At 47.6% G+C, this 17,041-nt stretch overlaps 1 protein-coding gene across 1 annotated transcript in view; it reads left to right on the top strand.

Annotated features, from left to right (window-relative positions):
• Positions 1 to 17,041, top strand: part of GTF2A1L (general transcription factor IIA subunit 1 like) — a 185,966-nt gene that overhangs the window by 157,655 nt on the left and 11,270 nt on the right. The window contains exon 9 of the mRNA XM_030195835.1: positions 12,264 to 12,320. Within this exon, the coding sequence (XP_030051695.1) occupies positions 12,264 to 12,296 (33 nt within the window). The 3' untranslated portion in view covers positions 12,297 to 12,320. The remainder of the gene's footprint in view (positions 1 to 12,263; positions 12,321 to 17,041) is intronic.

Below are 17,041 nucleotides of genomic sequence, written 5' to 3' on the forward strand. Positions count from 1 at the left end.
ACCTTATGTGTGAAAAAAATAGCACTGTAAATACTACACCAGGTCCTAAAACACCTACTAGTGAGAAACCGGAACAAATGGAACTGCTACACGATCTCTACACAGAAACTACACACTAGCAGAAGATCACATCCCAGTCATACACGCAAGGCAGACAGACCCTTAAGAAATATGAAACAAAGGACCACAGATCAGTAATAGAGATATGAAGGCAAAAAACTGAACTGGAAACCTCAAGGAGTCAGACTGCGTATTCAGCAATACTAGAGAAGCAGAAATGTAAATGCAAGATGTCAGATATGGATATTTCCCAAAGCTAACATGGTCCAATTGATAAATTAAAAATAAAATATATTTTCTACCTTTGTAGTCTGAACATTTTCTTTTTCAGTTTGATTTGGTCCTTGTCTCTTCTGCTTTTCTCCGTTTTTCCTGCCTTTCCAGGGTCTCCTGTCCATTTGACATATCTTTTCTCTCCATATCCAACATCCATCTTCCCTCTGCATTCCTATCTGTCCTGCATCTGCGTCCTAGTCCCTTTGCTTCCCCCATTTTCAGCATCTGCTCTTTGGGTCCCTATCCCTCCCCTGGTGATCAGTATTTCCTCTCTATTTCCCCATCCCCATCTGTCCTTATGCTCCCTCCATGCCCAGCATCTCTTCTCTGTGCCTCTTTTCCCCTCACATCTCTCTTCTTTTCCTCCCACACCTCTAACCTAAGGCTAGTATCTCTCCCTCTCTCTTCCTTGCTCTCCCCCTTCAGTCTGCATCTCTCCCTCCCTGAGTCCAGTGTCTCTCCCCCCTCTTCTCCAAATTCAGTCTCTCTCCAAATCCAGCAGCATCTCCCCATCTCCTTTCTCCTGTCCAGCAGCACCTCTTCCTCTCCTCCCCACCCAAGGCACAGCAGCACATCTTCTCTCTTCCCCCCACCCAAGGCACAGCAGTACCACTTGCTCTCGCCCCCTACCCAAGGCACTGTTGCACTGCTCCCTCTCCCTCCTCTGCCCCCAGTCTAGAAGCACCTTTCTTCCTCTCTTTCCCACTCCAGATCCAGCAGCACCTTTCTCCCTTTCACCTTCCCCCTCGGGTCCAGCAGCACCTCTCTTCCTCTCACCCCTCCAGGTCCAGCATCACTTCTTCCTCTCCAAGGAAACAGCAGCAGCTTCTCTTCCTTTCTGCACTTCCCCCCCAATCATTATCAGCTCCTCTGTTTCTGCACTCTGCCCTCCCCCCAACCATCAGCAGTTTCTCTCCCTTTTTGTACTTCATGCAGTCTCTTTAGTTGCCTGGAACAATGCCCATTTCCTTGTAATCAGCAGCAGATGAATCCATTAACTGATGGGTTGTGTCCGCCTACCAGCAGGTGGAGATAGAGAACACTGAAAAACCATAGTGCTCTATGGACGGCTAGCTCCATCTGCCTTCAGTATTTCTCTGTCTCCCAGCAGTTGTGGGCGTAGCTTGATCAGCTCCTGGAAAAAATTCTGCCTGGGGTGGCTCCTGTGCTTTTTGCCAGTTGAAGCTGGGGTGTTGTGGCTGGTGGTGCCCACTTTGAAGATATATAGGTTCGCCCTTTCCCTGCCTTACCCCTCCCCCTGCCTACCGGAGTACCTCTGTTGCTGCCTGCCTCCAACTTTCCTCACAGCGTTAAAAAAAAAAAAAGAGAGAGAGAGTACGCATTGGTTCTGCGTAGCTATTCTGAGGCTATTTTCCACGTGCAGCTTGACCGGAGCTTGTTTGACTCAGTCTTTTCAGGTGAGAGTGGTGCCCAGCTCCTCCGGGGAGGTCCCGCAGACGCTGTTCCGATCGGGGTAAGTTTTGGTGCGAAGCCGCCATTTTACTTATATAATTCTGTCCAGTTGGACGATGGCTGCTGAAGCGGTTAAACGCTGCTCCCGTTGTGATAAACATAGGTCAGCAGCGGGGCTCTGTAAGACGTGCTCTTTAGACGCTAGAGCTGGTACAAGCATGGCGAGCGATGATTCTTCCCGCTCAAGGAAGCTAGCAGTGGACGCCATTTTGGAAGCGCCGCATGCCTCGACCCTCGCTGCTGCGGAGGAGTCTGAGTGCAAGGGGATGCCTCAGTTAGAGGCTACCAGAGGAGCTCCTGTTCCCGTTTCTCCTGATTCGGAGACGGAAGGTCAGGATGAGTGTTTCTCCCTGGAGTTTGTGCTTTTAGTGCATAAAGCTTTCATGCTGAAAAGAGCTCTGCTGCACGTGTCTGACACTGCGCTGCTACCTGTTTTTCCCCAGGTGTTGATGGCCCAGGGCTGGATGATTCCCCCGAGCGTTGGAAGGGCGCAAAACATAGATGGGTAAATTCCCCGTCGGAGAGTGGCGCACTTCCCTTTTCCCCCTCATGGTCAGGCGGTGTGGATTCTGAGGGTTCTGGCAGGGCCTCATGGTCTGAAGAGCCAGAGGAAAGTGCCAGGTTGCCACTGGATCTGGATGATCCCAATGCGGTGAGGATTTTGCACCGCGATGAGCTGCCAGCGCTCATTCCTGTCACCTTGTATGCCCTCTCGATTGATGATCCTGCCAAGGGTCAAGCCTCCTCTGGTAATCCGAGAATGGCGAGTACTAAGAAGCCTGCTCGAGCCTTTCCTGTGCATGACTCCATCCAAGAGCTTATTTCAGCTCAATGGTCTGAACCCGATGGGCCTTTGAAAGTGGCCAGGGCTATGGGTCAGCTTTACCCACTAAGTGAGGAGCACTTGGCCCCTTTGGGTATGCCTAAAGTGGACGCTTTGGTCACGGCGGTGACTAAGAGGACCACCCTCCCCATAGAGGGAGGGGTTGTCCTGAAAGACATGCAAGACCGGCGGCTTGAATCCGCTTTGAAATGGTCTTTTGAAATCTCGGGCCTCGCCTTAAGGGCGTCTATTTGCAGTTCCTATGGTGTTCAGGCCTGCCTTTCTTGGTTACAACAGGCAATGGAACAGCCCGCGGATGGTGCGGAATCCCTCGTTGAGGTTGCACCACTGATGGAGTCGGCCCTGTCATTTTTGGCTGACGCCCTGTATGATCTGTTCAGAGCTTCGGCTAAATAGATGTCTGTGGCGGTTGCGGCCCGCCGCCTTCTATGGCTTCGGCATTGGGCGACTGACATGGCCTATAAGCACAGGCTGGTGAAGCTTCTCTTTTGGGGCCACCTGTTATTTGGAGAGGAGTTGGAGAAAATTGTGAAAGACCTGGGGGGACCCTAAGCCCCAGGGGTTACCCGAGGATAGGCCGAGGCCTTCTTCCAAGGGTTCTGTGTGGCCTTCCTCTTCCAGACCTCGCTTCTGTGAAGCTTGCAGGTATCGCCCGGGGCGCTCTGCTGGGTTTTCTCAACGTGCCCGTTTTCAGCAGAGGAACTCCTTTTGCTTGGACAAGCGTGCCACAGCGGCCGGTTCAAGGCCTGGAGTTCAGGGGCGGCCCTCTCAGTGACGGGGTGCTGGTCCATTACTCGATTCCTGCAGTAGGAGGACGTCTTTCCCTCTTTATCGAGGAATGGACCAAGATTACGTCCGATCAGTGGGTCCTGGACCTGATCAGAGAAGGTTACCGATTGGAATTCAGCGCCCCGGTGAGAGACATGTTTGTGGAGTCCCGATGCGGTACTGCCGTCAAACGGGCGGCGGTAGAGGAGACCTTACAAGTCTTGTTGCACCTTGGAGCGGTGATCCCTGTGCCTTCCGCCGAACGCGGCTGCGGTCGCTACTCCATTTACTTTGTGGTGCCTCGAAAAGGCAGGTCTTTCCAACTGATCCTCGACTTAAGGTCATTCAACGAGGCGCTAAGAGTGTGACATTTTTGCATGGAAACCTTGCGCTCCGTCATTGCGGCGGTACAGCCAGGAGAATATCTCATGTCTCTGGACCTAAAAGAAGCTTACTTGCACGTTCCTATTTGCCCCCGCATCAACGGTTTCTCCGGTTTGCGGTGTTGGGAAAACACTTCCAGTTTTGGACCTTGCTTTTTGGCCTCGCCACAGCTCCCCGCACCTTTTCCAAGGTTATGGTGGTAGTAGCTGCCTTTCTCAGGCGAGAGGGTATTCAGGTTCACCTGTACCTCGACAACTGGCTCATCAGAGCGGATTCGGCAGACGAAAGTTGTCTGGCCACAGCCAGAGTGGTCTCAGTACTGCAATCTCTGGGCTGGATCGTCAATATACCCAAAAGTCACCTGATCCTCTCTCTTAGTCTCTCGAATATTTGGGGTCCGGTTCGACACGGCCTCGGGGTTTGTATTTCTACTTGACGAAAGGCAGTGCAAGCTTCAGAATCAGGTCCGTCTGCTCCTGAGGATGCCTCGCCCGCGAGCTTGGGACTTTGTCCAGCTGCTGGGGTTGATGACAACCACCTTGGAGGTAGTGCCATGGGCGAGAGCGCACTTGAGACCTCTGCAGATTGCCCTGCTTCAACGATGGTCTCCAATGTCCCAGGACTATCAGCGCAGACTTGCGTGGCTCCCTGCGGCCCGGCTCAGTATGGAGTGGTGGCTCTCCGACAGCATGCTGCGGCGAGGAATGCTGCTGGTGCTTCCCTCATGGTGCCTGGTGATAACCGATGCCAGACTGGTCAGCTGGGGAGCACATTGCAAGGGAAGCTATGCCCAGGGTCTGTGGACACCCGCGGAGTCGGGGTGGTCCATCAATTGCTTGGAACTGAGAGCGATATTCCAGGCTCTTCTGGCCTTTCACAAGACTCTGGAGGGGCTGGCTATCAGAGTTCTGTCAGACAACGCGACAGCTGTGGCCAACATAAATCGACAGGGCGGCACTCAGTGCAGAGTACTGGCCGCGGAGGCCGCTGAGATTTGCCACTGGGCCGAGCTACTCCTGCAACTTCTATCAGCAGCTCACATAGCAGGTCAGAGCAACGTGCAAGCCAATTTTCTAAGCAGGCATCAAATCGACCCAGCGGAGTGGGAACTGGCAGACGGAGTGTTTCTTCAGATCTGTGCCAAATGGGGAACGCCCGTAGCGGATCTAATGGCGTCAAGCGCAAATGCCAAAGTCCCGTGCTTTTTCAGCAGACGGAGAGATCCTCGCTCGGCGGGGTTGGATGCATTGGCTCAACCCTAGCCCCCGGGCCTCCTGTATGTGTTCCCTCCTTGGCCCTTGATAGGGTGAGTCCTCCTGCGAATTCGGCTACATCCAGGAGTGGTGATTCTCATTGCCCCGGATTGGCCCAGGCAGCCGTGGTATGCGGACCTCCGGCGGATGCTGGTGGAGGCCCCTCTTCCTTTGCCTCTGGTACCGAACCTGTTGATGCAGGGACCGGTGACCATGGAGGATCCCTGCTGCTTTGGTCTTACGGCAATACTCTTGAGAGGGCGCAATTGAGAGACAAAGGCTATTCTAACAAAGTCATCTCCACTCTCTTGCTGGCCCCCAAGCGGTCCACTTCCGTTGCTTATGCTCGGATCTGGCGCCAGTTTGAGGTGTGATGTGTTTCAAAGGCAATCACACCCAAGAGGGCTACTGTCTCGCCGATACTGGACTTTTTGCAGGATGGTTTACAAAAAGGCTTGGCCTATAATTGCCCGCGAGTGCAAGTGGCAGCTTTGGCATGCTTTCGAGGGAAGGTCTCTGGCCTTTCCCTGGCCGCTCATCCGGGCGTTGCCCGATTTCTAAGAGGGGCACTCCAGCTCCGCCTGCCAGTGCGGCTGCCGTGTTCGGCTTGCAACCTGGGGCTGGTGTTGAAGGCTTTCCAGTGTTCACCCTTCGAGCCGCTGAGGCGAGCTTCAGAGAAGGATGTGACTCTAAAGACAGTCTTTTTGGTGGCCATGACCTCGGTGAGACGTGTGTCTGAGCTCCAGTCGCTCTGTCCTGTAGAGACCCCTTTCTGCAATTCTCAGAGTCCGGAGTAACTGTACATATACTGTGCCTTCCTTCCTGTCTAAGGTGGTTTCAGCGTTTCACCTAAACCAGCCTATTTATCTGCCCTAGTTTACTAGGGAGGAGTTTCTGGAATCTTTTGGGCAGTTGCATCTTTTGGATGTTCGCAGGGCTCTCTTGCAGTATCTGCAAATGTCAAATGACTTTAGGACCTCTGATCACCTTTTTTGTCTTGTTGTCAGGTCCTCAAAGAGGGTCTCCGGCGTCTAAGGCCACTATAGCCCGTTGGCTCAAGGAAGTCATTTTTTCTATGTATCTGCTGTCAGGGCGGTCTCCGCCTGATGCATTTAAAGCGCATTCCACGAGAGCGATTTCCTCTTCGTAGGCCAAAACAGGAGCACTCTCTCTTCATGAGATCTGTAGTGCGGCTACTTGGGCTTCTAAGCTCTCCTTTGTCAGGCATTACAGGCTGGATGTTGCAGCGAAGCGGGACGTGCAGTTTAGAGCGCAGTGCTTGCTCAGGGAGTGGCATTTTCCTGCCCTTACTAGGGAGTGCTTTTGTACATCCCATCAGTTAATGGATTCATCTGCTGCTGATGACAAGGGAAAATTAGTTCTTACCTTGGTAATTTTCTTTCCTTTAGTCACAGCAGATGAATCCATGATCCCTCCCTGTTTGGTTTTGTTTATTTGTTCAGTTGTTTCCTGCAGACACGTTCCCTCTTTGGGAGAAGTTGGAAACAGTCTTCAGGATTTCTGTTCTGTTACAGGAGGTTGAGATCGTCCCTCCTTTGTGTGATTATTGCTCCTATTCTGGGGCATTCGTTCGCTGTGAGGAAAGTTCATGTTATTCTACTTTGAGGATACACTCTGCTTTGGAAGTTTCAAATACTGAAGGCAGATAGAGCTAGCCGTCCATAGAGCACTATGGTTTTTCAGTGTTCTCTATCTCCACCTGCTGGTAGGCGGACACAACCCATCAGTTAATGGATTCATCTGCTGTGAGTAAAGGAAAGAAAATTACCAAGGTGAGAACCTAATTTTCCCATAGGCAGCACAGCTATTCAGCCAGCCTGCTTCTGTGCCTATGCTAGTCTGTGGCCTGCCTCCAAGATAAGAGGAAGTAGCGAAGGCCCGGAGGCAGGCTGAATCACTGTGCTGCTGCTATGGGCAGCGTTCCAGGTAAGTGAAGACAGACCGGAGAAGGGAGAGTTGTTGTTCATTCGGGGGGGGGGGGGGGGGGGGGAGGTGGGCAGGAGACATGCAGGCTTGTTAAGTACCTCTGACTTAGGGAACTGGGAGTTTCACATCTATTCTGTTTTCTGTGTTTTAACCAGGTTTCAATCCATGACAGAACATTGCCTCCTATCCTTTGGATTTTTAATTTTCTCAGGTGTCTTTTAGAGTGACTTTGTCAAAAGCTTTCTGAAAATCTAGATATACTACATCAACTGGCTCACCTTTATCCATGTTTGTTCATGCCTTTAAAAAACAAAACAAAACTGTAGCAGATTGGTGAGGTAATACTTCCTTTGGCTAAATCCATGTTAACATTGTCCCATTAAACCATTCTATTCTAAACGCTCAATTTTGTTCTTTATAGTAGTTTCTACACCTTTTTTTTTTTTTTTGGCATGACACTGAATTGTGGCTTTCTAGTCTATAGTTTTCTTTGATTGCCCCTGGAAACCTTTTAAAAAATTGGCATTATAATGGCCACCTTCCAGTCTTTGGGTGCTGTGGATGATTTTAATGACAGTTTACATATCACCTATAAAGATCTGGAGTTTCATGACCTTGGAGAGCACTCTATCCACTCCAGATGTTTTGTTGGTCATTAACTTATTGATTTTGGCTTACTTAATTCTCCCAGGTTCGCCAAGTTATTTTCAGTTCCTCCCTTGAATATCATTTCTGGTGTAAGTAGCTCCCTTACATCCTCCTCAGTAGACACTGAAGCAAAGAATTAATTTAGTCTCTCTGCTTTACTACTACTACTACTATTTAGCATTTCTATAGCGCTACAAGGTGTACGCAGCGCTGCACATAGAAGAAAGACAGTCCCTGCTCAAAGAGCTTACAATCTAATAGACAAAAAATAAAGTAAGCAAATCAATTAATGTGTACAGGACGGAGGAGAGAAGGGTAGGAAGAGGTGAGTGGTTACAAGTGGTTACAAGTCAAAAGCAATGTTAAAGAGGTGGGCTTTCAGTCTAGATTTAAAGGTGGCCAAGGATGGGGCAAGACATAGGGGCTCAGGAAGTTTATTCCAGGTGTAGGGTGCAGCGAGACAGAAGGCGCGAAGTCTGGAGTTGGCAGTAGTGGAGAAGGGAACAGATAAGAAGGATTTATCCATGGAGCGGAGTGCACGGGAAGGGGTGTAGGGAAGGAGGAGTGTGGAGAGATACTGGGGAGCAGCAGAGTGAGTACATTTATAGGTTAGTAGAAGAAGTTTGAACAGGATGCGAAAACGGATAGGGAGCCAGTGAAGCGACTTGAGGAGAGGGGTAGTATGAGTAAAGCGACCCTGGCGGAAGATGAGACGGGCAGCAGAGTTTTGAACCGATTGGAGAGGGGAGAGGTGACTAAGTGGGAGGCCAGCAAGAAGCAGATTGCAGTAGTCTAAACGAGAGGTGACAAGGGTGTGGATGAGGGTTTTGGTAGAGTGCTCGGAAAGAAAGGGGTGGATTTTACGGATGTTGTAAAGAAAGAAACGACAGGTCTTGGAAGTCTGCTGGATATGAGCAGAGAAGGAGAGAGAAGAGTAAAAGATGACCCCAAGGTTTCAAGCTGAGGAGACAGGGAGAATGAGAGAGCCATCAACAGAAATAGAAAAAGGGGGGAGTGGGGAGGTGGGTTTGGGGGGAAAAATGAGAAGCTCGGTTTTGGTCATGTTTAATTTCAGGTGGCATTGAGACATCCAGACAGCAGTGTCAGACAAGCACGCTGAAACTTTGGTTTGGATGCAAGGTGAGATATCAGGAGTAGAAAGGTAGATTTGGGAGTCATCAGCATAGAGATTGTAGGAAAAGCCATGGGATGAGATTAATGAACCAAGGGAAGAAGTGTAGATAGAAAAGAGGAGGGGACCAAGAACAGAACCCTGAGGTACGCCAACAGGCAGAGGGATAGAAGTAGAAGAGGATCCACCAGAGTGAACACTAAAGGTGCGGAGGGAGAGGTAGGAAGAGAACCAGGAAAGGACAGAGCCCTGGAATCCAAGTATGCTGTGATCGACAGTGTCAAAAGCAGCGGAAAGATCAAGAAGAATGAGGATGGAATATTGACCTCTGGATTTAGCCAGTAATAGGTCATTGGAGACTTTAGTATCGGTTGAGTGGAGAGGGCGAAAACCAGATTGTAGTGGTTCAAGAATAGCATGTGAGGAGAGAAAATCAAGGCAGCGGTGGTGAACAGCACGCTCAAGTAATTTGGAGAGAAAAGGGAGGAGGGAGATGGGTTGGTAATTAGAGGGACAAGTAGGGTCGAGTGAAGGCTTCTTAAGGAGAGGTGTGACCACAGCATGTTTAAAGACATTAGGGACAGTTGCAGTGGAAAGGAATAAGAGCAGGTGAGATGGCATTAAGAAGGTGGGTGGGAATGGGATCAGAGGAACAGGTGGTACATTTTGAGGAAGAAAGGAGAAGTGTAGTTTCCTCTATAGTAACTTCAGGAAAGGAGGAAAAGGAATGAGGGGAAGGAGAGAGAGGGGAACAGACTAGTGGAGGGAGAGGTGGCGAGGTAGAGAATTCAAGGTTTATCTTTTAAACCTTGTCGTGAAAGAATTCAGCAAGGGTCTGAGGAGATAATGAAGGGGGAGTTGGGGGAGGGGGCACCTTGAGGAGCGAGTTCAATGTGGTGAAGAGAAGTCGAGGGTTAGAGCCAAGAGAGTTGGTCAGTTGGATATAATAATCCTGTTTGGCGCGTAAAAGAGCAGATTGGAAGGAGGTCAGCATGAACTTAAAGTGTAAGAAATCAGCAAGGGCCCGAGATTTCTGCCAGAGGCGTTCAGCAGAGCGGGTACAGGAACGTAGGTAGCGGATATTAGAAGTCAGCCAAGGTTGGGGTCTTGTACGCCTTATAGGGCGGGTCATCAAAGGTGCAAGTGTGTCTAAGGCAGAGGATAGAGTATTGTTGTAAGAAGAAACAGCCTCGTTGACAGACGTGGATGGTGCCACAGTAGAGAGGAGGTTTGAAACATGGGAGGATAGAGATGAAGGGTCAATATCGCGAAGATTCCTAGATAAATTAGATAAGATAGGACTGGGAGGAAGGAGATTTAAGTGTGAAAGTTATAAGATGGTGAACAGAGAGGGGAAGATCAGAGGCAAGGAAACTAGAGGTGAACAGTTGGAGGAGAAGATGAGATCAAGACAGTGACCATTTTGATGAGTGGGGGAGGTGGAGCATAGTTGTGGATTAAAGGAGGATGTTATGGCGAGTAACTTGGAAATATAAGAGTTGGAAGGATCATTAGCAGGAATATTAAAGTCACCAAGGATGAGAGAGGGGGAGGAAGGATCATGGAAGAAGGCAAGCCAGGCATCAAAGTCACTGAGAAAGGATGAATTCAGGGGGACGATAAATGACTGCTATTTGAAGAGGCAGAGGAGAGAAAAGGCTGATAGAGTGGACTTCAAAGGAGGAAAAACAGTGAGATTGAGGTGGAAGAAGGGGTTGAAATCTGGAGGAGGGAGCGAGAAGTAGTCCAACACCGCCCCCATGGCCAGCAGGGCGAGGAGTATGTGAAAATAGATAACCGCCATGGCACAGGGCTGCGACTGAAGCAGAGTCATCAGGGCAGAGCCAGGTTTCTGTTATGGCGAGCAGATGGAGGTGACGTGAGATAAAGAGGTCCTGGATATAGGGGAGTTTGTTACAGATAGAGCGGGCATTCCATAGGGCGCAAGAGAAGAGGAGGGGAGTAGAGGAATAGAGATGAGGTTAGAGAGGTCACGGTGAGATCTGTAGAGTTGGGGTAATAGTTGGTGAGGAGGGCCAGGATTGGGATTGATGTCACTGGCTGAGAGTAAGAGAAGGAGTAAAAGAGAGCGGAGGAGAATAGGAGAGGTGTGGCCACGAAGGCGTCGAAGGCGAGAGGTATTTAGGTGGAACGGGGAAGGCAAAATGGAGGGAAGAAAGAGACGGAAATTAAAAGCCAAGAGGGAGGAAGAGGGTAGGAGAGAAGGTGAGGTGATGAAGTCGATGGATGGGCAGTGAGTTCCTGTAGCGGAGAGAGGTAGGGGGTGAGGGAAAAGATTAGGAAGGGACAGGGCTAGGAAGAGAATGTGATTAGGGGCCATAAACGACTGAGGTACTTTAGCAACTGGGAAGAAGATTAGATGCAAAGAGAAAAATGCCCCGGCGCGCGGCACCTAGAGCGGAGGCCCTGAGTGGATCGGAGTGGACCTGGGTGTCACCCCGGAGAAGGCTGTAAGGATATGCAGATGAGCTGCAAGTCCTCCACAGCACCTGAAAGACAGCCGGTGGTAGAGCTGGGCACCTCTCAGCTGAGGAAAGGCTTACCAGGGGTTAGGCCGAAGCCAGCATTCCTCCCCCTGAGGATCGCCTGATCCTAGCCAAAAAGCACCTGGAAACTCTGTGCACTTGGAGCGAGGGCCCTGGGAAGATCAGGGTGGACCTGGAGTCACCCCGGATACAGCTGTGAGGAAGTGCAGAAGGGCTGCAAGTCCTCCACAGCACCTAGAGCGGAGGCCCTGAGTGGATCGGAGCTTTAGCTTTAGCTTTGTCTTCCCTGAGTGCTTCTTGATGATCTTGTTGTCCAACTGACTCCCTCACAGGCTTTCTGCTTCTAATGTACCTAAAAAAGTGTTTGCTATATGTTTTTGCCTCTTTGGCAAGTTTCTTTTCAAATTCTTTTAGCCTTCTTTATCAATACTTTGCATTTAACTTGCCAGTGCTCATGCTGCTGCTTTTTTTTTTCTCATTTGGATTCATTTTCCATTTATTGGTACAGTAAATTTTCTTTTGCCTCTAATTGCCTATTTCCACATCACGTTTTAACCATGATGGCTGTCGTTTAGACCTTCCTTTCACCTTTTTTGATATGTGGATTCATCTGTTCTGGGCTTCCAAGATGGTATTTTTAAACAATGTCCATGCCTGATTTAAACTCCTAACCTTTGCAGCTGCTCATTTTGCTGTTTAACCATTTTCTGCATCTTATCATAGATGCTGTTTCAAAAGTTAAATATTGCTGCAGTAGATTTCATTACTTTACTCCAGTTATTAATGCAAATTTGATTGTTAGATTACTGTTGCCAAGTGATCTCAGTTTTTACAGAATTCCAAGTTCTGCCATCAAAGCTGCTTCACCTCCAAAGCAAATGTCAGATTACAGAGCCCCAATGTTTGTTTTTTTTTAGATGAAGAAGCTTTGATGGCAAATGATCTTGAGAGACTTTTCTATTGATTTATAGGTCACTGCAACCCTAATGAGTTTGAAAATATAGTTGGAGCAACATGAAATATACAAGGTAAGCATGATTATTTTGGTTTTGAAATGCTTAATGATTTTTAATTAGTTCATTGAACTGTGTGGAGTGTTTTTCAGACCAGTGATGATAATTTTTCCCCTTTGATTATTTAGAGGTTTTGTGTGTATTCAAGGAGGTCTTTTTCTCCACTTTTTTTTGATTGAGGATTATGGTTACGCTTTGCTCCAAATAATAGATTTTTTTAAACCTCACTCTTATTAAGTAAAATTGCTCATTATTATAGTATTGGCAAATTTGCTAGGCTCTCTCATTTCTATTATCATTTTATCATTTGTCCATTCTGGTCTGGTAGATATTGTGTTCCTACCAGTATTCTTTTCCCCTTCTCATATTAAATTTCTGTCCATAAGGATTCCACTTTGCTGTTTCCTGCTGAATTTTTATTCTGTTAGACTCAGTTTCTTCTTAACATATACACCACCCTCCCCTCTAGTTTGATCCACCCTGTCATTGAGATAGTTTGTATTCTGGTAATGGTGTCCATTTGGTTGTTCTCCTTCCACCAGGTCTCTGAGATACCTATTTATTTATTTATTGCTATTTACTCTCAATCTTCCATCTTACTTTTTAAGGCATTTAGCAGTTGTATATAGACACTTAAGAGTGTGTGTTTTGTTTGTCTACAAGCTGCTTAGTAGTTTACAGGGATGAAGGCTCCTGGCTAACTTTAGCCTTTTTGGTGTAACCTATCAAGATGCCCCAACTTCCTAGTTTTGATTAATCCTTTGGAGGTACCTCATTCCAAACTATGCATTCCGGAGCAATTGTCTGCTTTCCCTTAGTTTCTAGTTCAAAAGCTGCTGGGAGACACTGGGAAGGGCAGACCTAGGGTTATAACCTGAGGGAGGCGGTAGATAAGGGAATATGCATGGAAAAAGTTGAGATGAGGGAGATGTGACATAGGGGGTTTGAAGCATGTTCAGTGGATGAGATAAGCTGGGGGAAATGCATGTGGGGATGAATGAGTGAAAGGAGACATAGAATAAGAAGATATAGATATAGATGCAGTGGGGGTAGAGAATGAGCTAAGAGTGTTGAAGGAAGGATAAGGTAGAAGGAGGAAAGTGATGAGGGGGTGGTGAGCAGGGGGAGGGAGACAAGTGTGTCTGTATAGGTGGAAGTGGTCTATTACTTTATGATTAGGGATTTTGATTTGGTGGATTTTCATTTGGCAATCTGTGGCTCAGTTACAAGCCTTCAGACCTTAGCCTGCAAGTGTATTGAATCAGTTCCTGGGAAGCCCTTCCATAAGGATGTAATAATTCTCCGAGGACAAGCAGACGTATAATTTTTACAAATGCCAGTCTGGAGCTTGTAGCAAGCTTAAAAATAGTTCTTTGAGCACGAGATGTGCTCCTTCGCACATGTGCGCGTGCCTTCCTGCCCCTAGTGAGGAGAGGATGTGTCGTATATCCACCCTCATAGCTGGTATGGTTGGTCTTTTTGTGCCTTGTTTCTCCTTCCATGTATATATATGTATATTTTTTAGATTATTTTTCACCTTTTTAAAAGTTCTTTCTAAGGTTTTTTTTTTCTTGATTTTTATCACGCTCGTTAGACTGCATTTAGGCCTGAGTTCTGATTGGGGTTTTCCCTTTTATTTATGTATTTATTTTTATTCAGCACCACTGAGTCATTTGATTTGGCCATGGCTGTTTTTTCCTTTTGTGTCATCGAAGGTTCCCAGTGGCTTTTAAGCTTTGCACTTGGTGCAACAGGGACCATCTTTGGTAAGGACACCTATTCTTGGTGTCTACAGTGTTTGGGGCCTGATCATACTCCTGCAAACTGTATTCTCTGTCTTCATAAGAAGAAAACACAGTTGGCCAGAGAGGCTGAGAGAGAAGATTTTTGGAGCTGGGTCCAAGGCATCAACGTCGGTGTCTACGTTGACATTGACATCGGTTGTTGCATCTGGTGCATTGGCCCATATAGCTGCAAGACCCTTGCACACTGGAAATGACTGTGCATCATGTGGGTCTCCACCTGCCTCAATGCCAGCCGCAATGCAGGCCCCCTGGGACCAATCTGTGTTGGACCTAACCCCAAGTCAATGGGAGGATTCGACGGTGTCCTCCTTAGCACCAGGGAGCATCAATACCAGGCATCGGAAGAAGCATTGGCATCAATCCCACTTGACCCATGGTGCTGGGGCACTGAGAATTTCACTGGAGTGTTGGCACCAGAAGGACCACTCCCCCTCTATACAGGTGGTGCTGGTGTGTGGGTCTCCACGCAGCCAGGACTAGGCACCCGCTTTGACCTTTCAATTTCAAAAGCCTTTATCATGGGGGCAAACCTCTAGGAAATTATCGGTGCGCTTAACAGAACATAAGAGTACACTGCAAATTAACAAAATTGGTCTGCCTTTAGTGGTACATTTTGTGAAGTATCATCATTTCAGGATTTTTGCTGTGTGGTTTTACAGCATGTGCCACCGCTTCAGGGAGGAGGAGATTGGCAGTGGATTCTACTTCAGCAAGAGCAGAAGTGGATTTTTATGTTGCAATCCCTTGAACCGAGGGGGCTGAATTCACACACAGATTGGTGTCACTTTTTCTGACTTCATGTTTTCTGCTTGTTTTTGTTTTTTTTTCTGATTGGAGGATTTACTGGTGGCGTCCGACATCGGTTTTTTATTAGAGGCCATTTTGAATGAATTTGTTTGTGGTAGTTGAGAAGGATCGTGAGTGCTGTCTACAGAAGTATGAGACTGTGAGTGAAGTATAATTTTATATGCAGTTTGGAGAGCTATATTTGATCTTTTTTTTCTTTAGAAATGCCCCGCCGTCTGGCACCCTGAAATAGCTGATTGAAACACTAGCCACCGTTGGTCCAAGGGCTGGTGGAAAGCTAGAAGAATTCGGCTTGATTCTTATCCTGCATAACATAAGAGTCTTTCAGAGATAAGTACTTTTCCATATTTGTATCAACCAATAATGGACATTGAATGCTGAAAGACAGTGGTTAATGGTCTAGTGGTTAGGGTGGTGGACTTTGGAGGAGTGGCCTAGTGGTTAGAGTGGTGGACTTTGGTCCTGGGGAACTGGGTTCGATCCCCACTGCAGGCACAGGCAGCTCCTTGTGACTCTGGGCAAGTCACTTAACCCTCCATTGCCCCATGTAAGCCGCTTTGAGCCTGCCATGAGTGGGAAAGCGCGGGGTACAAATGTAACAAAAAAAAATTTAATGATAAAAATTGATGAGACAGAGTAAAGAATTTTTTTGGAAGGTTTTTGCCAATGATGAGGAGATTGAGTAAAGAATTCTTTTGGAAGGTTTTTGCCAATGATGAGGAGATTGTTTGATCATTTCAGCTCTATAAATCTTTGGAGTCTGAGCTCTTTTTTTCCTTCTATTTTTACATGATTATTGCATGAGGCTTTTCCTTTTTTTGCATGATTATTGCATGTTTTCATTGAGTAGATTACAACTTTATTCATTCCTTCACATTGGACGGAGGGTGTGGTGTTGGGCTTGTGAACAATATGGATTTTTAGCTCTAGTTACCCCATATTTATCTCTGTGATAATCCGGAGTTCCCTTCAGCCAAGGGGTATAGTGTGTTTTCGGTGTGGACGCAGAGGAGATTCAAATATGTGCTTCATGTGACTCCACCAGAATGCATGCGAGTCTATCCCAGTGCAGGAATAAAATCCAAGGTCTTTGCTCAGTACGCTGATTACACAGTCTTTGGGGAAAACCACCAAACTGAGACTGGACTTGACCTTGTCAGCTCTCAGCACAAGGAATTCAATTCACTGGTGTTAAGGCCAACTCCTCTGAGAGAGATGTATACACCAGGCAAATATTCTTCCATCCTTCTTTCTTCCTCTTCAGTCCAACTTTGGCATCCCTATTGCTCAGGTGATACCTATGGACCAATCAGAAACTGTATACTTCTGTCCAACAGAGTTCATGGTCATGAAGAGAGGCCTTGTTGTTAGCAAAGAAAGGATGGTAGCAAATTCCCTCTTGGTCATATATACTTCTGGAGCCATTGTCTCTGTGAAGTAAGCTCTTCCACTTTCCCAGGAGTTAACTGGAGGCAAGTTAGCAGTAAACAACGTGTCCTTGGATGAAGTTATCATGGGTGTGCCAAGCAGTAATTTTCCTTTGTAGAAAGCTAGTTTCTGATGCATTCTGAGCACAGACTGTAGAATCCATATTAGTAAAAGATGGCTCAGACTTAGTAGGCCTCAGACCAGCAAAGGTGATATAGCAGGAAAATACCCCTACAACACCACTTCAGATGTGGATTATACCTCCTTGACAGCTAAGTGGTCCTCTGATTTATCTTGCATTCTGTCCCCTCAAACACTCCAGTACTGTGTGGTATCTGCCGAAGAAGCTAGTAAATATGCTGCACCAGGAGTCTATGTGCAAATTTGCCTTGTGACTTTACATCTTACCCTGCTGGGCACACAAGGTGGGATTTACCTCTACCCAAAGTGTGGCTTGGGGGAGGCTACATGTTTTGACGGTGTCCACTGTGTTTCTGGAAGAATATACAGGCCGCCCTTTGGGCCTTATGGAACTGTGAAGTGCACCTGAAACCTCAACTGCTGGCAGCTGTGAGTTTAGTGATCCAGTTCCTAAGGGGTTTAAACCTTTTCTCAACGAATTGGTTTTGTTTGGAATTAAGACTGTTGGCTGGCTCCAGACCGATGGCCCTTCCTTGTCATGCTTGGAGGGCTTAC

This window comes from Microcaecilia unicolor, chromosome 3 (genome assembly GCF_901765095.1).
Source record: "Microcaecilia unicolor chromosome 3, aMicUni1.1, whole genome shotgun sequence".
Classification (NCBI taxonomy): Eukaryota; Metazoa; Chordata; class Amphibia; order Gymnophiona; family Siphonopidae; genus Microcaecilia; species Microcaecilia unicolor.